The following is a 24,385-nucleotide window of genomic DNA, read 5'->3' on the forward strand; positions in this document are numbered from 1 at the left end:
AAGCAAAGCTTAGTGTTTTTGTCTCTTGGAATTTGAGACATAAACAAGATATTTGGTATATGTGATGTGATTTTTGATAGCATTCGTTTAGAGCTAGTATACATTCATCAAATCAATTCATGCTTTTTGTCTTCCATATATATATATATATATATATATATATATATATATATATGTGTGCTTTAACCAAACTATTATTACTTTACTTAAATTTGTTAAAGGTTTTTTTATATATTGACTTTCGTATATTTTTTATCATTATATTAATAAAGAAATTATTACATTTATGTCTTTTTTTATAATATCAATCATAGTTTAATCAATTTAAGATATATCATGTAAATAAAGATTAGTAAGTGACATGATAATTGTTATTAAATTATAGTCGGGATTAGAGATATTCATGAATTTGAATTTAAGTTCGAGTTTGATTAGACATAAGTTATTTATTTTATATTATTATTTATTATTAAAATATTATAAATATGTTTTTATTGACATTTTAATAATTATCAATATATTTTAAAATTAAATTAAAATATCAACTTAGGTTTCATACATGCTTATACGAAAATGTTTTATTAAATTTATACCTATTTGATAAAAAATATTAATATAATAAAAAAAAGAAAATTTTTATATTTTGGGTGAGATAAAATGACAAAGATTTAATTTTTGGGTGAGACGAGAAGATAAAGTTGGGTTGAAAGGCATGTCAATCATCTAGGGTTTGCTTCCATTACATGAATTTTTTTTAATGTCTTAATTTGATACTGAATACATAATCATATACGGCTGGAACAACGTACAGTATGAATTAAAGGCGTATATTCACTATTTTAAAGGTCGGCAAGTGGGCCTTGGATAGGAGCTGATTCCGCGTTGTAGGTTATTGGCCACGGAGCAATCTGTGATGGCACAATTAAGACACTTGAAAAGATAAGTGAATGAAAGTTTCTGGACAATGAGAGAGAAGAATATCAGATAAGGAGAAATTCCTTGTGCCTTTTCAAGCTAGGGCAATGTCAAAATAGTACAGTCAAAAGAAATAAAACATTATCTCGTGCATTGTGGATAAAATTTGTAAATTTCACTAACCAAATTAGAGGATCACCACATACTTTATTACAGAATATTTAAAAAAAATTCATAAATTAGCGTGATAAATAAAAAAGCATGTAACAATAATTTTATTTCCTTTGTAAAATTTAAAAAATTTATCTACATGTGTAAATTAATAATATTTAAATAAATTAAATAAAATCGATCTTATTAAGATATAATTGATTGAGACTCGATAGTTTGTCACATTGTTAAAATTAAAACAATTATAAATCTTAGGCCAATTTTTTTCTTTGATAATTACAATAAAAACAAAAGATATATGAACTTTAGACTTATATTACTAAACAAGCCTTTTATTTTTTATTTCAAGATAAAATGATTTATATTTTATAAAGATTGTGTAATTCAAAATTAATGTTATTATGATATTATTTATAATATTCAAACCCAATATTATTAATTATCAAAAGTGAACAAACTTACAAATTCAACCAATCAATCCCTGGTTAATAGGATTGTTGTTTTGGGTAATAAAATCGAAGTATAATGATAAAACTTAACATTAAATAAATATATAATAATAAATTTGATCTTAATCTCTTCAATTAAAACATAAAGTCAAAGAATTCCTTATACTACTCAATATGTTAAATAATTAACTAATTAGACAAATTTTTAATTATTCGTTTGATTGAGGGATGACAATGGGTATCATATATCAAGATATTCGTAAGTACTCGACTCGATTATATGAAATTAGGATACATTATATTCAAGTTTATGATAGATTCGAATAGTAATTTTACTACCCATATTGATACCTCTTGAGTACCTACACATCTTATTATGTATAATATAGTATATAATAGATAATTAAATATGTAAAAGACTATATAATAAATAATTAAATATGTAAATTTTTGTCGAGGTTAGGAATCGAACTTTTCATTTATAATATATTATTGTTAGTCAAATTATTCATCATATGTCATTAATATATTTAAATAATAAAACTATTAACTTATTAGTTATATTTAAATAATATCATATTATAATGAATATAATTACTATTACTAGATTATAGCCCGGACTTTGCACATGGGCCTCTTTATATCTATTTTTTTCTTTCTCTTTTTGCCTTTCTTTTTCTTTCTTCAAGACTTTTTTCTTTTCTTTTATGGCCTCTATGTGGCTAGAGGAGTTATGTAATAGATATGTACTGTAAACTGTTTATGATTAAATATAACAATCAATTATACCTATATTAAGTATAATAGGTATTTACATTTTTAAATTTAGAACATAAATAATATAATTATATGTTAAGTAATCGAATATGTAATTATAGTTTATATATTTTAAATGAGATAAGTTATATATATTTTAAAATAGATATAAGTTATATGTTAATATTAATATATACGATAAATATATATCTTACATAATAATATTATAATTATTACACCTAAAGTATATAATATTGTTTTGTCTATGTAAACCTATATATTACATATAAATAAGTTATATTAATAGATTATAAATATTAATATATTTAATTTATACAAATATTACTATCTACTACATACTTATTAACATATTAAATAAGTTATATTTAATAAATAATAATTGCTATGCCTATATCATAAATATTAATATGTTATAATATTAATATATTTAATTTATATAAACATTATTATATGTTTATTATGATAAAATAATTTGTTAGTTATCATCATTATATAAATAAAACTTGTAATTTATAAAAATTATAACTTGAAAAATTATTAATGTTACATTTACACTTACATCAATAGAACATGGTAAGGTATTGCTATTGAGTGATAATAACTATTAACAACTTTTCATTTATATGTACAAATAAGAACATAATATAAACAATAATTATAACTTATAAGATGTTTGAGATATTTGTTTTTGGTTATTTAAGTTGTTGTTTGAGATATTAGTTTTTGATTATTTAAGTTTNATTGCTATTAAGTGATAGTAACTATTAACAACCTTTCATTTATATATACAAAAAAGAATATAATAGAAATAATAACTATAGCTTATATGTTGTTTGAGATATTTGTTTTTGGTTATTTAAGTTGTTGTTTAAGATATTTTAAAATAATTTGTTATTTAAATTTAAATTTTAATGTTTGTTTATTTTTATAAATTTAATTATTAGTGAATTTTGTGGATATAAAATATAATTTGTTATTGTATATGAGTTAAGGTAATTGAGTATCCAAGAGGAGTATAATAATTTTTTTTATATATAATCGGGTTTTTAAATAAATTCGGATCATCACTAAGTAGTGAGACGATAATAAAGTTCAGGTTTGAATAATAAATTTAAAAAATATTTAAGTAATTATAAAGTTCAAATAATTTATTAATTAATTATATTTAGATTCAAATATTTTAAAATTATCAAGAATCTTATCTGTTGACATGTATGCTTTGATTGCTCTCTCGTGTTTTTTTAACTACTTCAAGCCGTACAATGCCCACTTTCCATCTAATAAGTGTGATAATCACATCTTATAAGTGAAAGCATCAAATTTTATTTGATTGTCATTTCTATTCTTTTTTTTTTCTTTTTAAAAGATTGCTACCTATTCATTCATTTCTATCCTTATTTACTTCTATTTATTCCGAAGATGCCCAAAAATATAAAAAACAAAAAGTACAACTATTTTTATTAAAATTGAGTAAATAATTAATATATAAGACACATTTAACAATAATTATTTTTTCATTTTTTATATTTTAATATTTATTTCAAAAACAATTCTACAAAAAGCTACTAAATCCAGAACACATCCAAAACATGAAGCAGATTAAGTGATTAACCGTCACGCGGGAAGCATGTGCATTTCCTCGGCCACTGTTTCACTCCCTCTCTACAAGAAGTCCAAACATGAAAAAAGGATTTTCTTCAACGACCTCTTCATTTCATTTCTTTCTCTTTGCAAAGAAAGCAAAAGGGAAAATGTACAAGGCGAAGTTGCAGGAGCTGTGCCAGCAAAAGCGATGGGCATTGCCAAGGTACACTTCCATGAAAGATGGCCCTGATCATATCCCTCGTTTCAAAGCCTCTGTTTTTCTCAACGGCATGTCGTTTCACTCTTCCACCTCCTGCAAATCCTGTAAAGAAGCCCAAAACGACGCTGCTAAGTCAGCTTTCCTTCACTTCACTTCTTCCTCCCCTGCTGCTAACCCAACTCCTGCCCAAGTGGTAACATTCCTCTCAATCTTCACTGTTTAGATTAAGCAAATAGTTGACTTATTCGTTTATTTCATTTGATTTTCTTTCACAGGTTAATATTGGATTTTACAAGAATCTGTTACAAGAGTTAACTCAGAGAGAAGACTTTAATACACCAGAGTATAAGACAATGAAATGTGGTGTGCCTCATAGGCCAACATTTTTTTCCAGTGTGGAAGTGGAAGGAGAGGTTTTCTATGGGAAAGGAGAGAAATCGAAGAAAGAAGCTGAGATAAACGCTGCTAAAGTTGCTTACACCACTCTAACGGAGCGTAAGTCAATTGGTTTTTTGTTCCTTAATATTTACTAGTGGTATGGCACCAAACTACCCAATGTTATCCATGCCTTTTACGACGAAAATCTTTATATGGTACCTAACCTTAATATGTTTGGTCCCTGACAAGGCTTTAATGTGAATACCAGGTAGAGGTAAGAAATTATATAGTTGCTCCTTTCTGTCTCTGATAAACTTTTTTTTCTTGTTTTAGGCTTACAGGGAAAGTGCTCTGGGTTCTGTTCACCTGAACTCTTTGCAGATGAACCTCTTAAGTCTATGTTTACCTCAGACTTGGTTACTGCCGTAGAAAATGAAGAACATGATGAAGAAAGTAAGTATGGCATCTGCCACTATTTCTTTTATTTATAGTTAGCTAGAATTTATTCATTTTCGAACTAATTTTTTTAATGCATTAGCTTGAACTCATACTTAATCGTGGCATCTTTTGTATGGTAGATGATGAGCAAGAAGTGAAAGCAGGAGAAAAAGTGTTAGCCAATTATAAAAGCAGTCCTGACAATTCATCTTCTTGCTCTAAGTCTTTGCCTGTCTCACACAAAGAAGGCTCGTTATCTTCTACAAATGTTATTAATGCCGTTTAATGTTCTTTTGAGATCAAAATTTTATGTTTCCTAACCTTAATAGCTTAAGTCCCTGACAAGACTTTAATGTGAATAACTGGTAGAGGCTAAGAAATTAGTTGCTACCTTCTTCCTGTCTCTGACAAATTATTTTCCCTGTATCAGGCTTACAGGGTAGGAGCTCTGAGTTCTATCCACGTGACCTCGTGGCAGATGGACCTCTCACATCTATGTATAGCTCAGACTTGGCTACTGCTGTAGAAAATGAAGAACATGCTGAAGAGAGTAAATCTGGCACCTTCCTCCAATATTAAATTCCATTATTTTTTTTTCCCATAGTTAGCTAGAATTGTTCATTTTAGAACATTCTGTTTACTGCATTAGCTCGAACTCGTACTTAATCGTGGTTTTTTATAATTCAAAGTGCCAGAAGTGAAAGCAGGAGACAATGTGTTCTCCAATGCCACAACCAGTTCTGACAACTTATCTTCTTGCTCTAAATCCGTGCCTGTCTCTGCCAAAGAAAGCTTGTTGTCTACTACATCAATGCATCTAGACATTTCTGCTCTATCAATTTCAGACTCAAATATGAAGAAGGGCCCAGGATCGAGTAGTTATTTACTTAACAACAGGTTCAGAGTTTATCGATGCTTTCCTGACATTGCATTTCCTAAAGGCATCACTGTCCTGCCTATCAGCGAGGACAGCTGGGCGGCTGTGAGCTTGGAATTCCCAAATGAAAAGGATAATTGATCAATGTGTTTGGAGGTGCTTATTAGTATTTTTCTTTCACTTAAATGTTATGAGATTAAGGGTAATTTAAAACTTACTTTCAAAAAAAAGGGTAATTTAAACGTTAAGTCAACAGAGGTACATTTACTTAGCCAAATCTAGTAGAAATCTGAACTTGTGATGCTCTTAACTTATTATTTCTACGAATTCTCGAACACACATAATTATGGTGAACTCCCACAAGCTTAGTTGTAGTAATTCCCAAGAGACCTGATCCCATCTCTAACAAAAAGTGCAAGTAGCACGGCCAAGAAAGCAACCAAAGCCATGTTCATCACTTTGCTTGGATTCTTTAGTCCCAAGACCAAACTGTCAAGAACTTGCTTAAAGATCCCTAGCTGCTGGTAAATTCCAGTGCCATCCATAGTCATGTTAGCTTCATTAGCAGCTGCAACGATGTCAGCCTTTTTGTCTTTCATGTCCTCTTTATTCGGTGCCTTCTCTGAAACATCCTTTGCTGCCTCATTTGTCTCCTCACCTGTTTGATTTTCCAAGGTGGCCTTGGGAGAAGATTCTTGAACAGCTTGTTCTGGACCATTCTTTTGTTTATGAGGCACGTCTTCGGGGCTTTGGGGCACTTCCTCAGATGGTTTTGCCTCTTCCTGCTTCTCGGCCGAAGTGATCAATTTGGGGTGTTTGAGCTGAAGCATACCATCCATGACTTTTGCATTGATCTTACTTTGGTCCCAATTTGATGGAATAGGAATTTCCTTGTGGAAACGGCTGAATTTGGTGTCACCAATTGGACGTTCTCCAGATATCCTCAAGTTTCCCCCTGAGGATATTTGAACTTTGAGTTGCTCCCTCTTGAAGCCTGTTGAATCATTAGACAAAACTGCTCATAAATATTGTTTTCCTGCATAGAAAGAACTATAAAATGAAAAAAACCAAAAACAACAAAAACACACCTGGGACAGAGGCAACTAAAGCGTCATAGGAAGCTTCATTCACCCATTCTGTGTGTACCTCAAAATCTTCATAAACAGGCTTTGGCTTGCTATCCATATCTTGTTATCAGCCTTTTTTTCCTCTCCTTCGTTTTGATCTATTCCCCAAATATCAATACCTTCAGGGTGAATATGAGAGTTTCTTGGTGTTGGTCTTATACACACAAGCAAATAATTGACAGGAACTTTCCTAGATAGGTTTTTCTGCCTTTCCTTGAACATAATTTATTCTCTGTTCTTTTGGTTTTCTCAATTGGTTTTGGGTTTGTGGGTCGCACGGCTGAAGGTTTCACATATGCTTTGGCAACCAATGGTTGGTCTCTCCATGCAAAGGCGAATAGTGCAGATTCTTCGCTGGTTCAAAAAGGTGATGGCTCTGCTTTTTTCTTTGTTTCTTTTCTATTATGTATTCAGGGTTGTGACTTCAGAGGGCTGAAAAATGTAAAGAAAAGAAAAGAACACGTTCCAAACCTGTTTGATATAGGAGTAAACAACTTACTTGGGCATATGTTCCTCCATGGTAAGGGCAGCAAATCATTAACAAAGAGATAAACAATTGAAGAATAAATTAACTACTTAATTACAACTAATATTATTATTTTTAATATTTAGAGGTTTGAACAAGTTGAAGCCTCGGGTTATGTATAAGACATCTATGTTGGGTCTTTGCCGAAAGTGAAATTAAGAGTTCCTACTCTCACAACAGCCATGGCAGGAGATGCATCAACAATTTCATCTGCCTTTCCTCTAGGCATTGGAGCTTGGGATTCAGTAGCAGTGGTTATTCAACTAACAACGGATTCTGTAGCAGTGCAGAGCAGGAAAGAGACAACAGCGGTTATTCTAATGGAATGCCACTCAAGCTCAAGCTCTATTCATGCTCAATTCTTACAAGCTTTTATACATGCATGTCACTTGACCCATGATCGTTTTTAATACACATTATTTGACTTTTAATAGTCAATGGAAAATTATGGTTTTAAAATGACACAGAAGATTGCTAATCTGTTTGCTGAAATTTGATCATATCCATAGGAATTTTGATGTCCATTTTTTATTTACTATACATAGTCATAAAATTTAAGGGGAAAAGGAGAATGAAAAAATAAGGGTCATAAATTTCAAGAACACAGAGGCAGATTCTTTCGGCCAAATCTGAACTTGTCAAGCTCTTAATATATTACTCAATGGATTCTTAAATAGAAGTGATAACTTTAGAAATTACATCCAGGATGAACTTCCCGCAAGCTAATTAGGCCTAGTAATTCCCAAACCACCTGATCGCGTTTCTGAGATAAACTGCAAGTACCACAACCAATAAAACAGCCAGAACCATGTTCATCATCTTCCTTGGGTCCTTTAGCTCCTTGACCAAACCATCAAGAACTTGCTTATAATTAATTCCTAGCTGGTATATATCAGCCCCATCGCACTTTTTTGGCTCTATGTTCTCTTTTCTTGCAGCGTCCTGGACAGAATCACCCAGCGTTTCAAGTTTTTCACTACTTGTAGCCTTTTCCTCTTGATCCGAACCTTTTTTCTCGTTCTCCATAGGCTTTTGAGCGTCTTCTTTAGCAGTATCCTTTTCATCTTTCATTCCCTTTTCTTTATCTGGTGCCTTCTGTGAAACATTGTCAGCCTCCTTTGCTACCCCATCTTTCTTCTGATCACCTGATTGTTTTTCCATGGGGGCCTTGGGAGGAGCTTGTTGATCAGCAGCCTGTTCTGAACCGTTCTTTTGTTTCTGTGGCACATATGCAGGACTTTGAGGCTGTGGAGCAGGGCTTTGATTAGATTTCAGAACTTCTGCGGCTGGTTTTGCTTCTTCCTGCTTCTCAGCTGGGATGATCAGTTTGAGTAGTTTAACATGGAGCATACCATTCACGAAATGTGCTCTTATATTATTTTGGTCACAATTTGATGGAATAGGAATTTCCTTGTTGAAACGGATGACTTTGTTGTCGCCAATCGGACGTTGTCCAGATATCCTCAAGTTTCCCGATGAGGCTAATTGAACTTTGAGTTGCTCCTTCCTAAATCCTGTTGAACCATTAGACTTTTGCTCATCATTTTGTTGTTTTTCCTTGATGTGTTACTGATAAACAAATCGACTAGTAGTGTACAGATTGAATTATGCATCAACTAAACCAATTGCTTTATCCGAAAATCGATACTGTCAAAACCAACAAACCAAAACACTATTGGACAAGAACTCACCTGGTAGATATGCGATCAAAGTGTCAAGTGCAGCCTCATGCACCCATTCAGTGTATACGTCGATATCTTCAAAAACAGACCCTGGCTTCGAATCCATGTCTTATTAGCCTTTGACTTCTCTCCTTTGTTTTTGAAACTTTTGATCAATACCCTTCAGGTTGAATAAGAGAGTTCCTGATTTGTTGGTTTTATACACACAGAAGCAAAAGGATTTGTGATGACTGGAATGATTTCCTGTTTTCCTTGAATAGAATTATTCTTTGTTCTCTTCATTTTCTTAAATGGTTTTTGGGGTTGTCGGTTGCCTGGCTATGGGTTTCCACATATGCGTTGGCAACGAATAGTTGGTCACCCCATGCAAAGGCAAAGTGCAGGTTCTTTGCTCATTCAAAAAGTGAAAGCTCTCGCATCTCTTTTTATTCTGTATTCACGGTTGAGAGTATTGAAAAATAGAAAGAAAAAAGCACGTTCAAAATCTCATTTACTTAATAATATCAACTTTCCATCAGGCATATGTTCCTTCGAAGGTAAGAAAAGAAGATATATTAACAAAGAAAGGAGAAGGAAACGAATCTGAAGAGAAAGTGCTGGACTGTAAGCTTTATTTGGATCGGAGGTGTTCACGAGCCGATTTTGGACGTGTTCGAGTTTGTATTTTGTGAATGCTTCCTCGATTTAACGCTAAAACTTATCCTCGCATTAAATATCTCATTTATATAAAAATATTAAACATAATATCCAAAAAGTCTAAACTATCAGGTAAAACTCAAATAAGGTTTTATTTTTCTTGATTCAATTAAATTTTTATATTTTTATTTTGAATTAAATAAATTTTTATAACTAATGATTGATTAATTGTTATCCGTTAAAAAATCACTTGTCATTTTATACTACGTGACACGTGATATATTAATATATTATAAAATTATGTCATAATGGATGATGATATGATATATTAATGTAACGTAATGATATAACTATATAATATTTTCATCTTTTACATCAATATTACGTGAATATAAAATGACAAGTAATATTTTAATTAATAATGATTAGTTAATTATTAATTATAAAAAAATTATTTAATTTAAAATAAAAATATAAAAATTTAATTAAATATAATAAAAAATAAAAATTTATTTAAAATTTTTGGAATAATGTCAAAGTTTTTTAAAAATATTTTACCAAAATAATACAATTGATTCGGGTGGAATTGAATCCGACTTAAGCTTAGTTTGAGCCCAATTTAAAAAGCAAGCTTAGCTTGGAAGATAATGCTAGTCATTGAGCATGAAAACTGGGCCTAAAAGCAAGGGGGAGGCGAACACTGGGCTTTTTCTTTATAGGCCCAGAAGATATTAGAATAGATAATCAGCCCAGGCTTACATGGCTTTTGTTTTTAATTAATTAATTAATTAATTAATTTATGGAGGCGTTGTTCTATTACGTGGCTTTAATGTATTGCTGAACCAGGAAAAACCGCATCTACCGAACCGCATTTCCAAAATACAACATTTGCCTTTTAAAAAGATGTAAATCTGGCGGCCTGCATTTTCAATTCCTTCCCAGAAAAAAAAAAAAACCAAACCCGGAAGAGAAATTAAGGGAAAGATAGTAGATAGTTGGAAGAGTTGCAGTAACCCAGTGAGTCAATAGATGATATAGGAATTGAAAAATGGCGGTGGAAACGAATTTCGCATCGTTGTTTGGGAAGCTTAAGGTAGAAGATCCATGGCTCCCTCCTCGAACTTGGGAATCCATTCCTTCTCAAAGCGGCCCGCCTCCTCTTCCCAGCTCTCAAGCTCCCATTTCCTCCTCTTCATCTGTCTCAGTAAGCCTAATCATCTCTCTCTCTCTCTTTTTCATTCATTTTTTATATATATATATATATATCATATATATNTCCCTCTCTCTCTTTCTCTCTCTTTATATATATATATATATATATATATATATATATATATCAATATATATTTATAGGTAAGAATTTTTATGTGTAATTTGGCTTTATATGTTTCATGCATTTTCGGTTACATCAACGATCAAGTGACTACATTGCATCGGTAAGCTTTGATGCTGATTTTTTTCTTCTTCTGGAGTTCTTGTAATTTTAGTGCCTTTTATTTCCTACATTTCGTTTCTTTTCTTCATTTTTTTTTTAGAAAAAATTTTTAAGCAAAAAATGTGTTTAGTTACTTAAGCTAAACTAATGTTATTAAGAAAATTAATTTAATTTTATATGAAATAATGATTTTTGAATCAATTGTAATCATAATATGATTTTTATTAGGAAGTGAAAAACCACTAGCAAAACTGCAAAAGGAATAACCAAATGCTTGTCGTTTTGGATTAAGATTCTACTTTGCTGATTGCTTTTATGATTTGAATAAGCAGTTACTTGGCAGGCTGGATTTCTAATTAAGCATACTGCATCAAGTTGTTTTGGTTGAATAATTATTTGTAACTTGAGCACGCAGCATGTATATAAAGAAAAAAGAAAAAAATTGGAAACTTACTGAAATGAGCTCTGCTGCAATTTGTGGTAATGGAATGTGCAGAACTATGACTTTTCCCTATAGAATGATTTCATCTACTGTAATCAAACTGTTGTTTTTATTATCAATATAATTGTAGAAGATCAATTTTCAGTCACATGAAGAATGTGCACTCTTTGAGACTCTAATGATATATTTTGTTGCATGGTGATTCTTCTTACAAATATTATCAACAATATAAATTACTTTTAAGCTGCAGTAATGAATTTTATTTCTTTAAAATAATCAAGATGGCATTTTTGTCACAGGAGGCAAGTTTGGTGAGGTTGGCCCTGAATGCACTGCAAGGTGTAGAATCATCTCTTATTAGCGTAGAAAAGCTTTCTGCTGCCTTTTGTTCTGATCCTGCTGATAGGACTTTTCATCAAACACCTAGTCTTTGGAACCGATCTTTGAGCACTCATGCTCTGGGGAAGATTCTCATATCCATAGGCCGCTTGGGTTTCTTAGTTTTCCTTCTCCATAAGTTTGTAGATTATTTCAAGAATATGAATCTCAGTGGAAATTCATATTCGTTAGGAAAGAGCTGGGAAAATTCTCAAGCAGCAGACAATCAAAATCATGGTGGCCGTGAAGTGCAAGAGGAAGAGGGTCCTCGATACAGTCTTGTTAATCAGGCATTCTCTGTTGCTGTAGGAAAGGTTTTGGAAGGGTACATTTGTGCACTGGACACATTATATGCATCTGTAAATTTAAGGCGTTCAGCAAAGAGTGTTGAAGTCTCTTCGTGTGTGTCTTCTGGCTGTCTTACAAGTGTAGTTTACTCTGAAATTACTCTGTTGGAGGTATACCTGCACACAAAGGAATTGAGGACTCAGATTGAAGCTCTTGGGAATATATGCAACCTGCATAATCTATCTCTTTGCTTCTCAGAATCTTCTTTTGCAGAATTAGTTTATAAAGCAACTATGGAATTTCATAACTTCTACAGAGGAGGTGATCTGCTTAGTTACTTGTACACACAGCTAAAGGTTAGTTTAATTGACTGTTGTGTTGTCGATGCTTTTACTTAGAAATTTCATTTCAGTCAATTTTTCTCATTATACAGATCAAGCTTCATAGTATGATGTTCTTTGCCATGGTTGTTCACTGCCCACTGTTAATTTCCAAACTCTTTTATAAGCTAAAACTGATAGTCAATAAACCTTTTTTTTTGTTGCCATCTGAAAGGGCACATATTGTGGTGGGATACTGTTGGACATTGTGAAAATTTTCTGTTATGACCTCTAGAGTCTAGAACCACTATATATGGGGCTTTATTGATTGAATGATCAGAAGTTACAAGTTCTTGGCTTTTTATAGTTTTTGAACACCCTTTTTTCTTTGTTGGATAGATAGAAGTTTATTAAGAACCAAAAACATCTTATTTCTGAGAAATACTTTTTCAACCTTTTGTTCTGCTAATTAATCCATTTTTAGCCAATTCTTCTTGTAGGTTACAGATCCTGCTCACTGTTCTTTACTCAAGTTTCTCTTTCTTCGATCATGTGAACCATACTGTGAATTTATAAGGTCATGGATATTTAAAGCTGAGATTAATGATCCTTATAAGGAGTTTGTAGTAGAATATATTGACACGTTACAACATTATTCCTTTGGTAAAGCTGGCATCTCAATTGACTTTCTGGTGGCAAGTATCAAGGTAATCAATTAAGACATGGGTTTAATTCACTAAAGATATTTCACATTTTGATCGTGTCTCTGTCAATTCTAATCCTCTTAGTTGGGGCTATTTGTGTCAGGAGCGGGATGGAGCTGCTGTTCCAGGTTTTCTGAAGGATGTTTTGATTCCACTTGTCAGGGCTGGTCAGCAGCTTCAAGTTCTAATGAAATTGCTTGAAATGCGTAAATATGTTGACCCTGGAGACCATACTCATTCAGATTTTCTTCCTTACTGGAGTGGTTTTGCGGGCAGCAATCCATTTTATGCATCTTCAATCACTTTCGGCAAAGAAAATATAGAAACCTTGGTTCTTATGAGGAATAGTTACTATGAGAGGATGCAGGAGAAACTTGAAAGCTTTCTGACAGGATTGGAATTCAGTTATCAGCAGGTATCATGGTTTTCTTGTAGATATCTGTTTGATGTTGCTCTCTTATTCTGTGCTGTTTAAAAGTAGGTGATAATAAAATATGCAACTATAACTTGTGTTCATTTTGTTTCCTCTCCTGTTTATTTATTTATGATTATTTGCAGTGTACCATGGTTCAACAACTTATATAGCTAGTTGTAACAATTAATGTTATGTTACAGGCTGTCTAGGCCATTCATGGTTCTAGCTCTCATTAAAAATACATACCTTTGGTCTTAACTAATAGAGAAGAATTAGTGCTCTATTCATTTTTTATTTAGTGAAATGCTGAAATCTAATTTATGACTTGTTGTATCTCATTATACCATTAAATGTTAAATCTTGATAATTTTTATTTCAGGTTGGCATCTAACCATGAATATCCTGCCTGTTATAAAAGTCTGCTTGTGAGTAAAACTTTTATTAACTGAAACATAGCTACTTGTATTAGCTTCTTGACGATTAGCTGTCTAGAGAGTAACTCTTTTCACGAGTAAATGTGAACTGATTGATTCGTTACCTAGAATAATTGTTACCAAAATAACCATGGCATTTCTTGCAACCAAAAGATTTATTTTTAACTAATACCCTGTTAGTTCATACATCAGATTTCTGGGCGGTAACAGGGTACACTATGCAATGCATCAGATAGCCAAATGGGTGAAGGAAATTAAATGTGGCAAGGTGGATGTGCTTTGTTAATGTAACCTATCTAGTGCCAAGTCTTTATCGAACGTTAACTCAACCATAAAACCAATTGGAAATACAAGAAATAGTAAATATCATACAGTGATTGCTCATTTGTTAACTTCTTAGGCAGTAATCTGAAAGAGCTAGAATTCTAACCTTGTGTCAGGACCAGTATTTACTAATAATTAGTCAGGGTATTTAGTGATCATACAAAAGAAGGATATTTTAATGCATCATAGAATCCATTTATCGGGAAAAAGATTAGTTCTTTTTTTGGCCATTGTACTAAGAAAACTTTTAATTACTCCTGTTAGATGCTCTGTATGCTAATAACTTAAACCGATTCTGCTATTTCAGCATAGAGATGCATAAATTTCTTCTGTTCTTTTGACTCCCATTCCAGACCTAGGAGTAAACCATTTCTGGAATTGAGGGAGTAGATAGGGTAAATAATGTGAATATTCCTTTATTCTTGGAAACTTTTCTTTTGCACCCTTTTACTTTGACTCTCAAGGATAAGATTCAAGTTGTAAAGTGGTGAAGGTGTTATTCATTGCCAACGAGCAACTGTATGCATTTTAACACTGTTTTACCCAGTTCTTTCCTGTGCCTTACACAAATGTTCATTTTCTAGGGCATTCTGCATTGTAATGGTGGAGGCAGCCTAAATACTGCAGATTCACTCACAGTGGATGACAAATTGGTTATTACTTCAACTCAACAAAGTGGCTCAAATGTGTAATCTCTCTCTCTTTCTCTGTGCATGTGTATAAATGTCTATTTTTTTGGTTTTTGATGGCTGGGTTATATTGTAGAAAGGCATTCTTGCCCATCCCTCTAACTCTTTCCAGAACACTTGATAAGACTGGTAATGTAATACAGCAAGTAGGCTAAGGGTTTGATAACACCACCTAAAATTTATCATTTAGAAGGAACAAATTTTCTATTCCCAAGGATTGATAAAGGTGATGGAGCATTTAATTTTTAATTGTGTGAAAAATTTTTCAATTGCCTAAAAGAATATTTGATTATTTTGGAGTGAAAAGATTTAATTTTTATAGTGATTGTGTGGTTTAAATTTAGAGGTTTCCTATCTTGAAGTCTGGGAATTGAGTGTTTGGAAGCTAATATTTGGAGGTTATTTGGGGGTAAAAGGTAGAAAAATAACAAGAAAAGGTAGTACCCAAAATTGGGTTCAGGCATATAGCCATGGCTGTGACCAAGGAAAACTTGGTAGAGGAAGTTATTTCATCCTGGTATTGCAGGTATTTAAATGGTGCCCATATTGTCTCCCTGATTTGAGGTCTTGCAATGGGCTTGTTTGTTTGGTGCCCATATTCTAGGATCAGTTGCAGGTTTCACTTGCATTTGAAACCATAAATTTTAGAAGAAAAGATGAAAAACCTTGTTCCATTGAGGGATAGTGCTCCTTGGTGTGACCTCAAAAGAGCAGAATTAGAACTAGAAAGTTTTCATTAATCTCTTTCCTATGAAAACCTGACATCCAATTTGGGAAAGCTGGCAAAGTTGATTTCAAACATCTCCAAGATTGAAACATAGGCTCAATAGCATGAACCCAATATAAGACTGATATACTACTGCCTATCTTATATCCAGAAAACCTGAATTAAATAAAATTTTCTACTGCACGTTATGACAAGAAAAATAAGTAATCATCTCCACCTGATAAAGCATCAACATAAATGGATTAGTGGTTCTGATATTCCATGATATTTTCTCTTTATTTTGGTCAATTAAATTTTTTTGTAAATTAAACGATTTGATGGCCAAATTTTTGTTAAAACTATTGAAGGACTGTGCAGGCAAGCTAGATATGACTTGAATAACATCAGGAAAGTATGCAATATACTCAGGCATGTCAAGATTAGGGGAACCTGGCATTAATCCCAGGCACTGTTCACTATGATTGTTATATACTCTGTTGCATGTTTCAGCTTCAAATCTTTTTTCATTATCATCATTTTACTTCATATGCGTTTACTGTTTGACCTGGATTTCTTTTGATTTTCAGGTCTCTTGACGATAATGATTTAGATGACTCTAATACAAAAGATGGGTCCTCTCATGTAGCTGACATCTTTGAGTCATCTGAGTGTTCATCAATGAGTAGTTTTGAAGAGCAAACTGAGTCCGAGCAGTTGATTGAACAATCTAATAATTCAGTTTGGCCTAAACAAAATTATTTCTCTGCACTAAGCTTTTCTGTCAATCCCCCAATTGATAGCTCATTGCAACAAGCTTTTCAGAATGAAAATTCTTACCACGTGGAAAGTAGTTCACAGGAATTTTCTGAAAGAACAGGTCATCATGGCAATTTTATAGGTTCTGAATCCAATGGGACAATGTATGACCACATATCTTTGCACCTTGAGTCAAACTGGTTGTGTGCAGAAGCTGAATGTGCAAATATTCTACCTTACAAGGGCTGGCCAGTTGACAGTGCAAGGGGTAATGCTTTTTATATTGATGGAGGCTGCAGGGAGGATAAAAGGTTACATCTGTCGGATTCTGTTATAAAGATGAGAAAAGGTAATATGCAATTTTTCGATAAAGTTATGCAACATTTGGGTGAGTCAATTGTTAGCAACAATACTTCAACAGTGGCTGCCTCAAACAAGGATCAACTTCTAAAGGACTCTACTTTGGGGTTATTTCCATTGCAACAGTTCAAGCTTACTTACAATGGCAGCCTTCTCAGCAAAAACCCAATGTTGACAAAAAATGTTTTTTGTCACCTGATGAGCAAGTGCGGTGATGCAAGCAGCATAGACTACCAACAAACTTTACCTTGCTTTGACTTTTCTTCAGTGGATGACCCTTGTAAGGTTTGTGTCGAAAGACTAGATGCTGGGTTTACACATAAATTATCTGAGGACACCAGTTCTTCTGTGACGAATGGTACAAGTTATCAGTCTGGTGAACGAGGCTACGGAGGAGATGGTCTCTTGGTTGACAATGCAAAAGTTTCTTATGCTGCTCCACCTTTGGAGTTAAAGAACCAAAATCAAGGTGTAATTTCAACAACTGCTTCTGGTGGGAGTTATTGGGAGTGTTTGCTTGGTAGTTCTAGCACCCCTAATAGTAATGGGATTGGAGATGTCAAGCTGAATACATCTTCTGTGTTTGAGATACCACTTGATTTCGTTATTGACAAATGCTTACTGCAGGAAATCTTGCTTCAGTATCCTTACTCATATTCCAGATGTGGAGGAACGATAATCATTTTCTGTTTGGACTTTTTGTCATTCCAACTATTTTTTCTCTAATTGCTTTATTGGTGCTTGGTATCAGGCCCAAACCTGAATTTAATTTTTATAGAATAGAATGTCATGTTTTCATATGGTGCATTTACCATTGTCTTTAATATTTGATTTTGGATATGGATCTCTTTGTAGTGAGATGTGCTAACAAAATTTTTCTGTTCATGTAATACCAAAAGCCACAAACAAATTGGTAATATACTTTTGAGGTTCTTATAAATATATGAAAGTTTAGATTTAGATATGCATTTAGTAACCCCTCCAAGAGCTTTACTTGTGTCAAAGTCCTACCTTACGGTGCCACTTGTAGACCAACTCTATTTGATCATATCCAGTCTTCTTTCTGCTCAACATTTTTATGTTGGATTGTGGTTTTTCTTAATTATTTAAGATATAACTATGTCAGCAAGTTAACCATCAAGTTGCTTGAAGAAGGGTTTGATTTGCAAGAACATTTGCTAGCGCTACGACGATACCATTTCATGGAACTGGCAGACTGGGCAGATTTGTTTATTATGTACCTTTCCCATCATGTATGTCCACCTGTCTAAGACTCACTTAAATGCTTTAATATTTGAATATTGTATGATTTTTCAGAAAAAAAGAATTGAATTTTATGTGATTGCTAAAAAGCATTTACTTTTACATGGAATCAACAGAAATGGTGTGTTACAGAGGTGGATCGGAGACTCTCTGAAATTCAAGGACTCCTTGAGTTGTCAGTCCAGAGGTCATCTTGTGAAAGAGACCATCATAAAGATAGGTTATATGTGTATGCAAAAGGACATGGCATGATGCCTCTCTCAACTTCTACAATCGGTATAATTTTATAGTTATTGAAAGTCTTCTAACTTTACTTTTCAAAGATCAGCATTCTCAGATCCTATTTCTTTCCTTTTATTCCCTTTTTAACCTCCATCTTAGAATTCTTTATTTGGTTTATTTATCATCCTAGTTCTTTTTTTTTTGCTCGATTTATCATCCTAATTCTGATGGCTGTTAATAATGGCAGGTGTCCGTTCCTTCGACTTTTTAGGTCTGGGCTACCGAGTGGATTGGCCTGTCAGCATTATTTTGACTCATGGTGCATTAAAAATATATGCTGATATATTCAACTTTCTGATACAATTGAAGCTTGCTATTTTTTCATTGACTGATGTATGGTGCTCATTAAAGGTACAAGAGACATGCATACAGAGATATGAACATTCACTCTTGCATATGCATGTATGCAAACATACATGATATTTGGCAACAATTTCTTTTTCCTTGAAAGTCAAAACAAGTTAGTGCTTAATTTCTTAAGTCAAACCCAGTTTTCATTCTTATAGTGTTAAATATATATATTACAAATGGATAGTTCCCTGTTTAAACTTATCTTGATCAAGTGTTGGTATATTACCCATCATTCATCTATCTGCATGTAGTTTCTCAATGCTAAAACTGAGCAAAGAATCACTAAGGAATTTAATCTTTTAGTTCTACCCAAATGATGGTATACTTCATATTTCCTATTGTCAAGCTTATCTCAGAACATTAAATTTGCATTTATAATCTTTATGTTGTACTTTCTGAGAGTTGAGTGTTTGCAACATGAATTAGAAACTTGGGTTTTGGAAGTCGTGGAAATTCAAATGAATTCATGTCTTGATAAGGTATTTAAATGTTCGTTACAGGATGTAATGCACTTGATCAGGCAAAAACGTCATTCCCCACTCCATGAACGTGAAGTGGGCCATTATAACATGTTAATGAAGTTGAGGTATGGTCAATACTTCTTCCCTTTAGCACATAATTTTTTTTTTTCATTTTGTATTTTGTTCTTTTGGCTTAGAGTGAAACCATTTCACACTTATGGCCTATCTGCTTTTGCAATTGTTTGGAGCATCATTTGATGAAAACTTGGAAATATTGCGGTTTGGAGGTTTACAAAATATGACACATTTTAATATTTTGACTAAGATTTAGTTTGAGAAATGGGAATTTCTAAATGGTAATCCAATCTTCACTTTCTTTGAATGTAAAGGTTCTTTTGGTGATGAGCTGTCTTTTTTTTTTTTTTAAATTTTTTGATCCTCTTTTTTCCTGAAAAATTTGGTGCTAAAGTCAGAACCTACATTCTAGTTTCTTAAGGAACTCAGACCCTTCATGTCTAGAGTATTGGCTAAAGGTGCTGTAGGAACTACAAAATTGCCCTATAAAAATATATTAAAATTTTCGGCTTTTAAATGGTTATATCTGAGAATGTATTCTCCAATCTCCATGGTTTCTTACTGTCAAACTCTTGTCATATGTGATGTTGGGGCAGAAAGCATTTAAAAAAATAGCATAATCCATTGTATAAAAAGTGTCTAACTTTTGATGTTATTTTTTTTTTGTAAATTTTAGATGCCTTTGGCATTTAGGTCTTCATTTTAACAAGTAACATTTTTTTTTTCTCTTTACTATGCCAGGCATCAGGTCAACCATTTTGTATCTACATTACAGCAATATGTACAGTCACAACTGTCACATGTATCATGGTGCAAGCTTCTTCACTCCTTTAAGCACAAGGTTTTGGAAAATTCTTTTCACATTTTGTGTTTATTTCTTATGCCAATTGCATATTCAGTTTACTATAGTGGTTTTTGTGCATTGCCTGCCTGAAGCTAAGTCTTTGTCTTGTCTGTTTGAGTCAGAATTTTTTTAGGGACCTTCTTTTACTGACTTTAGTAAGATTATGTTTTTGAATACAGCATAGTATAAAGAAATATGATCAATGTAGCCTACCCCATTTAATGGGAAATGGCTTGGGTTGTCTTTGTTGTTTAGGAAGCAATTAACTTTATTGCAATCCAGTAGAAAAAGTACAGTTGAACTAACATCCATCTCAATTGAAGAAGTACCTAATTAAAAAAACACCAGGTTACGGTGACTTTCATTATCTATGTAGCATAACCTGGCAGATCCAGTGAAGCTATGTTTTGAATTTTACTAACATTTGCCTAATCCTCCAAAGCCTTCTTCCTGAAGATTTTACGTTTTGCTTTTCCTTGTATAAGAACAGAGCCTGAAAATAATTGATGCACTTGATCCAAGACAAAACACCCCTTTGACGTTTTCATCCTACAGAAATACAACATTGCTTCCTATAGTTCCTTGTAACTGAATAGTTAAAATGCAAATAATCACGCTATTGATTCATTATGACATAACATCACTGTTGAGAATTTTTAATGATAGCTCTTCTCTCCAAACATCAATTGTTTGCAATCTCTTCTTGATGGCCAACTACAACTGAAAAGCCTGTTTAGGTATGTGATATTTGAACCAGACCACCTCATAACTAGAAGCATGTGCAGCTTTCAATCTTATACAGTCCCATGAATTCTTTTTTCTTTGCAATAGATGGCCAAATTGGCCTACCCTCTTCTGGGTCCAGAAAATTTTGCATTTGATTTTTCTTTATTTCTTTTCCTCTAGTCTAATGTGAATGTTTCTGCCAGAGCAAATATCAACTTCATTCAGTTCCATACTTCCATATCTTATTTTCTTTGTCTTGTCATCTTTGTAACGTGATTAGTTTGTTTAAAAATTGACTTTTACTTATTGTAATCTAAGGAAAAAATTCTTCTTATTTTTGTTATATCTTGAGACATGTTCATGGTTTTACAGGTCAAGGATATGATGGATCTTGAGTCGGTGCATATGGCATATCTAATTGATTCACTACATATGTAAGATGTACTTCCTTCTGAAGTTTGAGTTGTCAGTTTCAGTTTACCCATTTCTTTTCAGAAAACAAAAAACTTAATTTCTTTCAGATATAATAGTACCCGTTTTGGGTCTTACTGCCTTGATCCCCTTTGAACCAAGTTTTCTAATTTCAAACTCCCTACTAAGAAATATTTCCGGAACTTGGATATTATCTATCATCCATATATGCTGCTACTCCAACTATCTGTCCCTCAATTTGCTTGAGCTGCTTGCTTGTAAATTAGCAATGCTTTCAAATATTCATACCTTCTGCTTTATGCATCATTGTAGAGAATTCCTTTATTCACATCTACTCTTATTCAATCGCTAAATTCAGTTTGAACCAAGATATAGTAGGCAGCATAATTTTTCGACATGCTCAGTTTCACAGTATTTGGCCTTGCTTGGCTATGTAATGAGTAAGGATGATTCTTCACTAACACTACATGTATACTTCTCAGATGTTTTCTCTCTGATGAAACACGGTCTATAGCCAGCATCATAGAAAACATTTTGCAATGTGCCCTGGACTTCCGGTCTTGTCTCACTGGGGCTTTGTGGAATGTAGGACTTGCTGAAGATGATTTATCGGATAAACTTTCTAGGATAAATATATCCCAGGTAACCTTCAAATTTTGGTCCATGTTGCCTGCTGAAATTTATTTGCATGCTGTTTCAATATGCTTCAAAATCTGAGCTTTTAGTTTCTTTATTTGCAAGCAAGGATTGTGCTTTGATGGAGTTATAATACTCTGGGCATGAATTGCTTCATCGCATTACTGTTGTCTATAAGATGCTCTCATTTATGCATTCTTTATTTATGTACCACCTTCATTGCATTACTGTTTTCTATAAGATTTACTCATTTAAGCAGTCTTTATTTATGTACCATCACTAGTAGCAACCTGAATTTTGAGGAAGAAAGCTACATGAAAATGCTAACAGATGCTTCTTCTCGGAATTAATTATGCAACTTTATTTTGGTGAGTTATGCTTATTGGTGGTTCAGTTCACATCCTTTTTATGGTAAATGGAAATTACTGTGATTGCCATGTTTCAAATGGGTTGACAAATCTGGTATTTGTGTCTGTAACTTATTTGCAAGTTATTGATAACTAGGAGCAGAGCAAATTTTAAATCTTTCTTTTCTTTTCTTTTCTTCATTTTGAAAAAGTGTTAAAGGGGAAGGATGGGACTCGGTTTCAAAAAAAAAAAAAATGTCCCTACTAAAGAGGGAGGGAATTAAAATTAACTGGTAAAACAGAATGATGATGCCAAGGAGATAGATTAATGAATGCTTAAGAGGTTATTTTCATTGGCAGTATTACAAGGCAAAAGATCCCTGAGAAGGGATAGCAACCATTGAACAAGTAGGAAAGTGTTTGCAACAAGTGAAATGATTTCAATTTCTTATATGTCTCAGCAAACATTATAGATGAGAGGATACCTATTTAGCCTACTAATTACATTTGTTTGGCAGGTTCTCACCATAAAGCAAAAGTTCGACAAAAATCTCAAAGAACTTCATCTACTCTACATCAAATCACCTAAACATGGGGAGTTTGGGCTTTCCTGTTTCTGGGGATATCTCAACTACAATGAATTCTACTCCAATGGAAATGAAATGGGCCGTTACGCTTTCTCAATCTAAACCCCTTTCCATGCAGATTGAAAGTAGGCAGTGATTCGCATTCCTTATTTGAGATATGAGTATACGGAAACGAGTTCAACAGTAGAAGCTCGAAACCGCATCATGGTTTAGATTTGATTTTTTGTTGGACACTTAGCTGCAGCCAACCTGCATCTATCATCAGGCTCTGCTGTGGGGATCCTTGTTCATGCGAGGTGGGGAATCAATCTTTTATTTGGTTGGCTAAGGTAAGCTGTGACATCTAATTTGTGATTTTTGGTGTTTCTGGCGTCGTAGCTGTAGTGTAAAGCCTAAAATTTTTGCATTGGCCAACTAACTAACCTATTGAATTATTTTCAAAGGGAAAAAGCTTGAATATGCTTCTGAGTTGCAATTTTTTTCATAAAAAGGGCCTGTAAATGTCTCGTATGTAGAGTAGTATAGGTGCAAGTTATAACGTTAATGATATTCTTTTTTGATTCGGAAAGGGGTTTTTGGACCTGGCTTTTTGATTTGGACATGCATGCAGTTCATATCGAAGCTATGGTGTTGATAATTTTCATTGGTCTGCCTTTTCCTGTAAGTGAGAAAAATGCCCAAGGCAGTCCATATTTGTAAAATTTTAGTTTGTGTATCGACTATTCTGTTAATTCTAGTCCTTGCTCCTCACCGCAGCTCACCTCAAAACAAAAAAGGAATTATTATTTTTTATTTTCTAGTATATAACCCAACAATGGAATAATTAAATGTGAGGAACATTGCTCTGGCCACATCCTTTTCATTATCCAAAGAACAGTACCGTATACCGTAGGCAAACCATTCATGGGGTGTGAAGAAGGCATGACCTAAGCTAGTCAATTAAATGTACTATTATTTTATTCTATATTTGATTTTTATATATGACAAATAAGATGGTTCAAGGGTTTAAAATATAGGACTATTAATATCTTTCACCAGTGATTTTAAATGGCACAAACTTGTTTTTTATATAATCTATGTGTGTATCTACTTAAGTTTGATTAATAGTAATTTATAAACCTTTTTGAACTTATTTGTAATTTAGAAATTGTAATGTTATTTTATTTTTAAAAAGTGATATAAAATAAGAAATAATTAATTTGTGAACATTTATTTATTTATTAAGATTGTTAATACAAGCATTGACATTGTGCGTCCGAAAGTCATGCACTTTCTCTGGCCTGGCTGCTGCCATGTAGATTGTAAGATGGGTTTGATTTTCGGTGAAACCTGAGACCCCACTTCACTAGG

At 33.0% G+C, this 24,385-nt stretch overlaps 4 protein-coding genes across 4 annotated transcripts; 2 read left to right on the plus strand and 2 right to left on the minus strand.

Annotated features, from left to right (window-relative positions):
* Positions 4,018 to 5,950, plus strand: LOC18590145 (double-stranded RNA-binding protein 1). The gene is made up of 5 exons (XM_018127458.1): positions 4,018 to 4,309; positions 4,392 to 4,611; positions 4,828 to 4,947; positions 5,363 to 5,482; positions 5,622 to 5,950. The coding sequence occupies exons 1-5, from the start codon at positions 4,064 to 4,066 to the stop codon at positions 5,948 to 5,950; spliced, it is 1,035 nt and encodes a 344-aa protein (XP_017982947.1). The 5' UTR covers positions 4,018 to 4,063.
* On the minus strand, positions 6,109 to 7,113 carry LOC18590146 (inactive protein RESTRICTED TEV MOVEMENT 2). Its single transcript, XM_007015503.2, has 2 exons — positions 6,898 to 7,113; positions 6,109 to 6,803 (listed from the first exon to the last, which is right to left on the minus strand). The coding sequence occupies exons 1-2, from the start codon at positions 6,992 to 6,994 to the stop codon at positions 6,175 to 6,177; spliced, it is 726 nt and encodes a 241-aa protein (XP_007015565.1). The 5' UTR covers positions 6,995 to 7,113; the 3' UTR covers positions 6,109 to 6,174.
* Positions 8,080 to 9,561, minus strand: LOC18590147 (inactive protein RESTRICTED TEV MOVEMENT 2). The gene is made up of 2 exons (XM_007015504.2): positions 9,154 to 9,561; positions 8,080 to 8,976 (listed from the first exon to the last, which is right to left on the minus strand). The coding sequence occupies exons 1-2, from the start codon at positions 9,248 to 9,250 to the stop codon at positions 8,195 to 8,197; spliced, it is 879 nt and encodes a 292-aa protein (XP_007015566.2). The 5' UTR covers positions 9,251 to 9,561; the 3' UTR covers positions 8,080 to 8,194.
* Positions 10,678 to 23,785, plus strand: LOC18590148. The gene is made up of 14 exons (XM_007015505.2): positions 10,678 to 10,984; positions 11,957 to 12,679; positions 13,144 to 13,350; positions 13,451 to 13,762; positions 15,105 to 15,208; positions 16,503 to 17,672; positions 18,143 to 18,284; positions 18,411 to 18,570; positions 18,764 to 18,927; positions 19,428 to 19,513; positions 20,205 to 20,304; positions 21,406 to 21,467; positions 21,948 to 22,107; positions 22,967 to 23,785. Exons 1-14 carry the CDS (start codon positions 10,829 to 10,831, stop codon positions 23,135 to 23,137), a joined length of 3,717 nt encoding a protein of 1,238 aa, XP_007015567.2. The 5' UTR covers positions 10,678 to 10,828; the 3' UTR covers positions 23,138 to 23,785.

The sequence above is a fragment of the Theobroma cacao genome, chromosome 9 (assembly GCF_000208745.1).
Source record: "Theobroma cacao cultivar B97-61/B2 chromosome 9, Criollo_cocoa_genome_V2, whole genome shotgun sequence".
Taxonomy (NCBI): Eukaryota; Viridiplantae; Streptophyta; class Magnoliopsida; order Malvales; family Malvaceae; genus Theobroma; species Theobroma cacao.

Bases quoted from the DNA above. Each gene is read 5' to 3' on its own strand.
- LOC18590147 (XM_007015504.2), bottom strand. From the start codon at position 9,250: ATGGATTCGAAGCCAGGGTCTGTTTTTGAAGATATCGACGTATACACT. The intron at 8,977-9,153 runs GTGAGTTCTTGT...ATGGTTCAACAG, and splicing joins TTTGATCGCATATCTACCAG to GATTTAGGAAGGAGCAACTC.
- LOC18590146 (XM_007015503.2), bottom strand. From the start codon at position 6,994: ATGGATAGCAAGCCAAAGCCTGTTTATGAAGATTTTGAGGTACACACA. The intron at 6,804-6,897 runs GTGTGTTTTTGT...ATGATTCAACAG, and splicing joins TTTAGTTGCCTCTGTCCCAG to GCTTCAAGAGGGAGCAACTC.
- LOC18590148 (XM_007015505.2), top strand. From the start codon at position 10,829: ATGGCGGTGGAAACGAATTTCGCATCGTTGTTTGGGAAGCTTAAGGTA. The intron at 15,209-16,502 runs GTAATCTCTCTC...TTTGATTTTCAG, and splicing joins CAACAAAGTGGCTCAAATGT to GTCTCTTGACGATAATGATT. The intron at 21,468-21,947 runs GTAAGATGTACT...TATACTTCTCAG, and splicing joins CTAATTGATTCACTACATAT to ATGTTTTCTCTCTGATGAAA.
- LOC18590145 (XM_018127458.1), top strand. From the start codon at position 4,064: ATGTACAAGGCGAAGTTGCAGGAGCTGTGCCAGCAAAAGCGATGGGCA. The intron at 4,310-4,391 runs GTAACATTCCTC...TTTCTTTCACAG, and splicing joins ACCCAACTCCTGCCCAAGTG to GTTAATATTGGATTTTACAA. The intron at 4,948-5,362 runs GTAAGTATGGCA...TCCCTGTATCAG, and splicing joins TGAAGAACATGATGAAGAAA to GCTTACAGGGTAGGAGCTCT.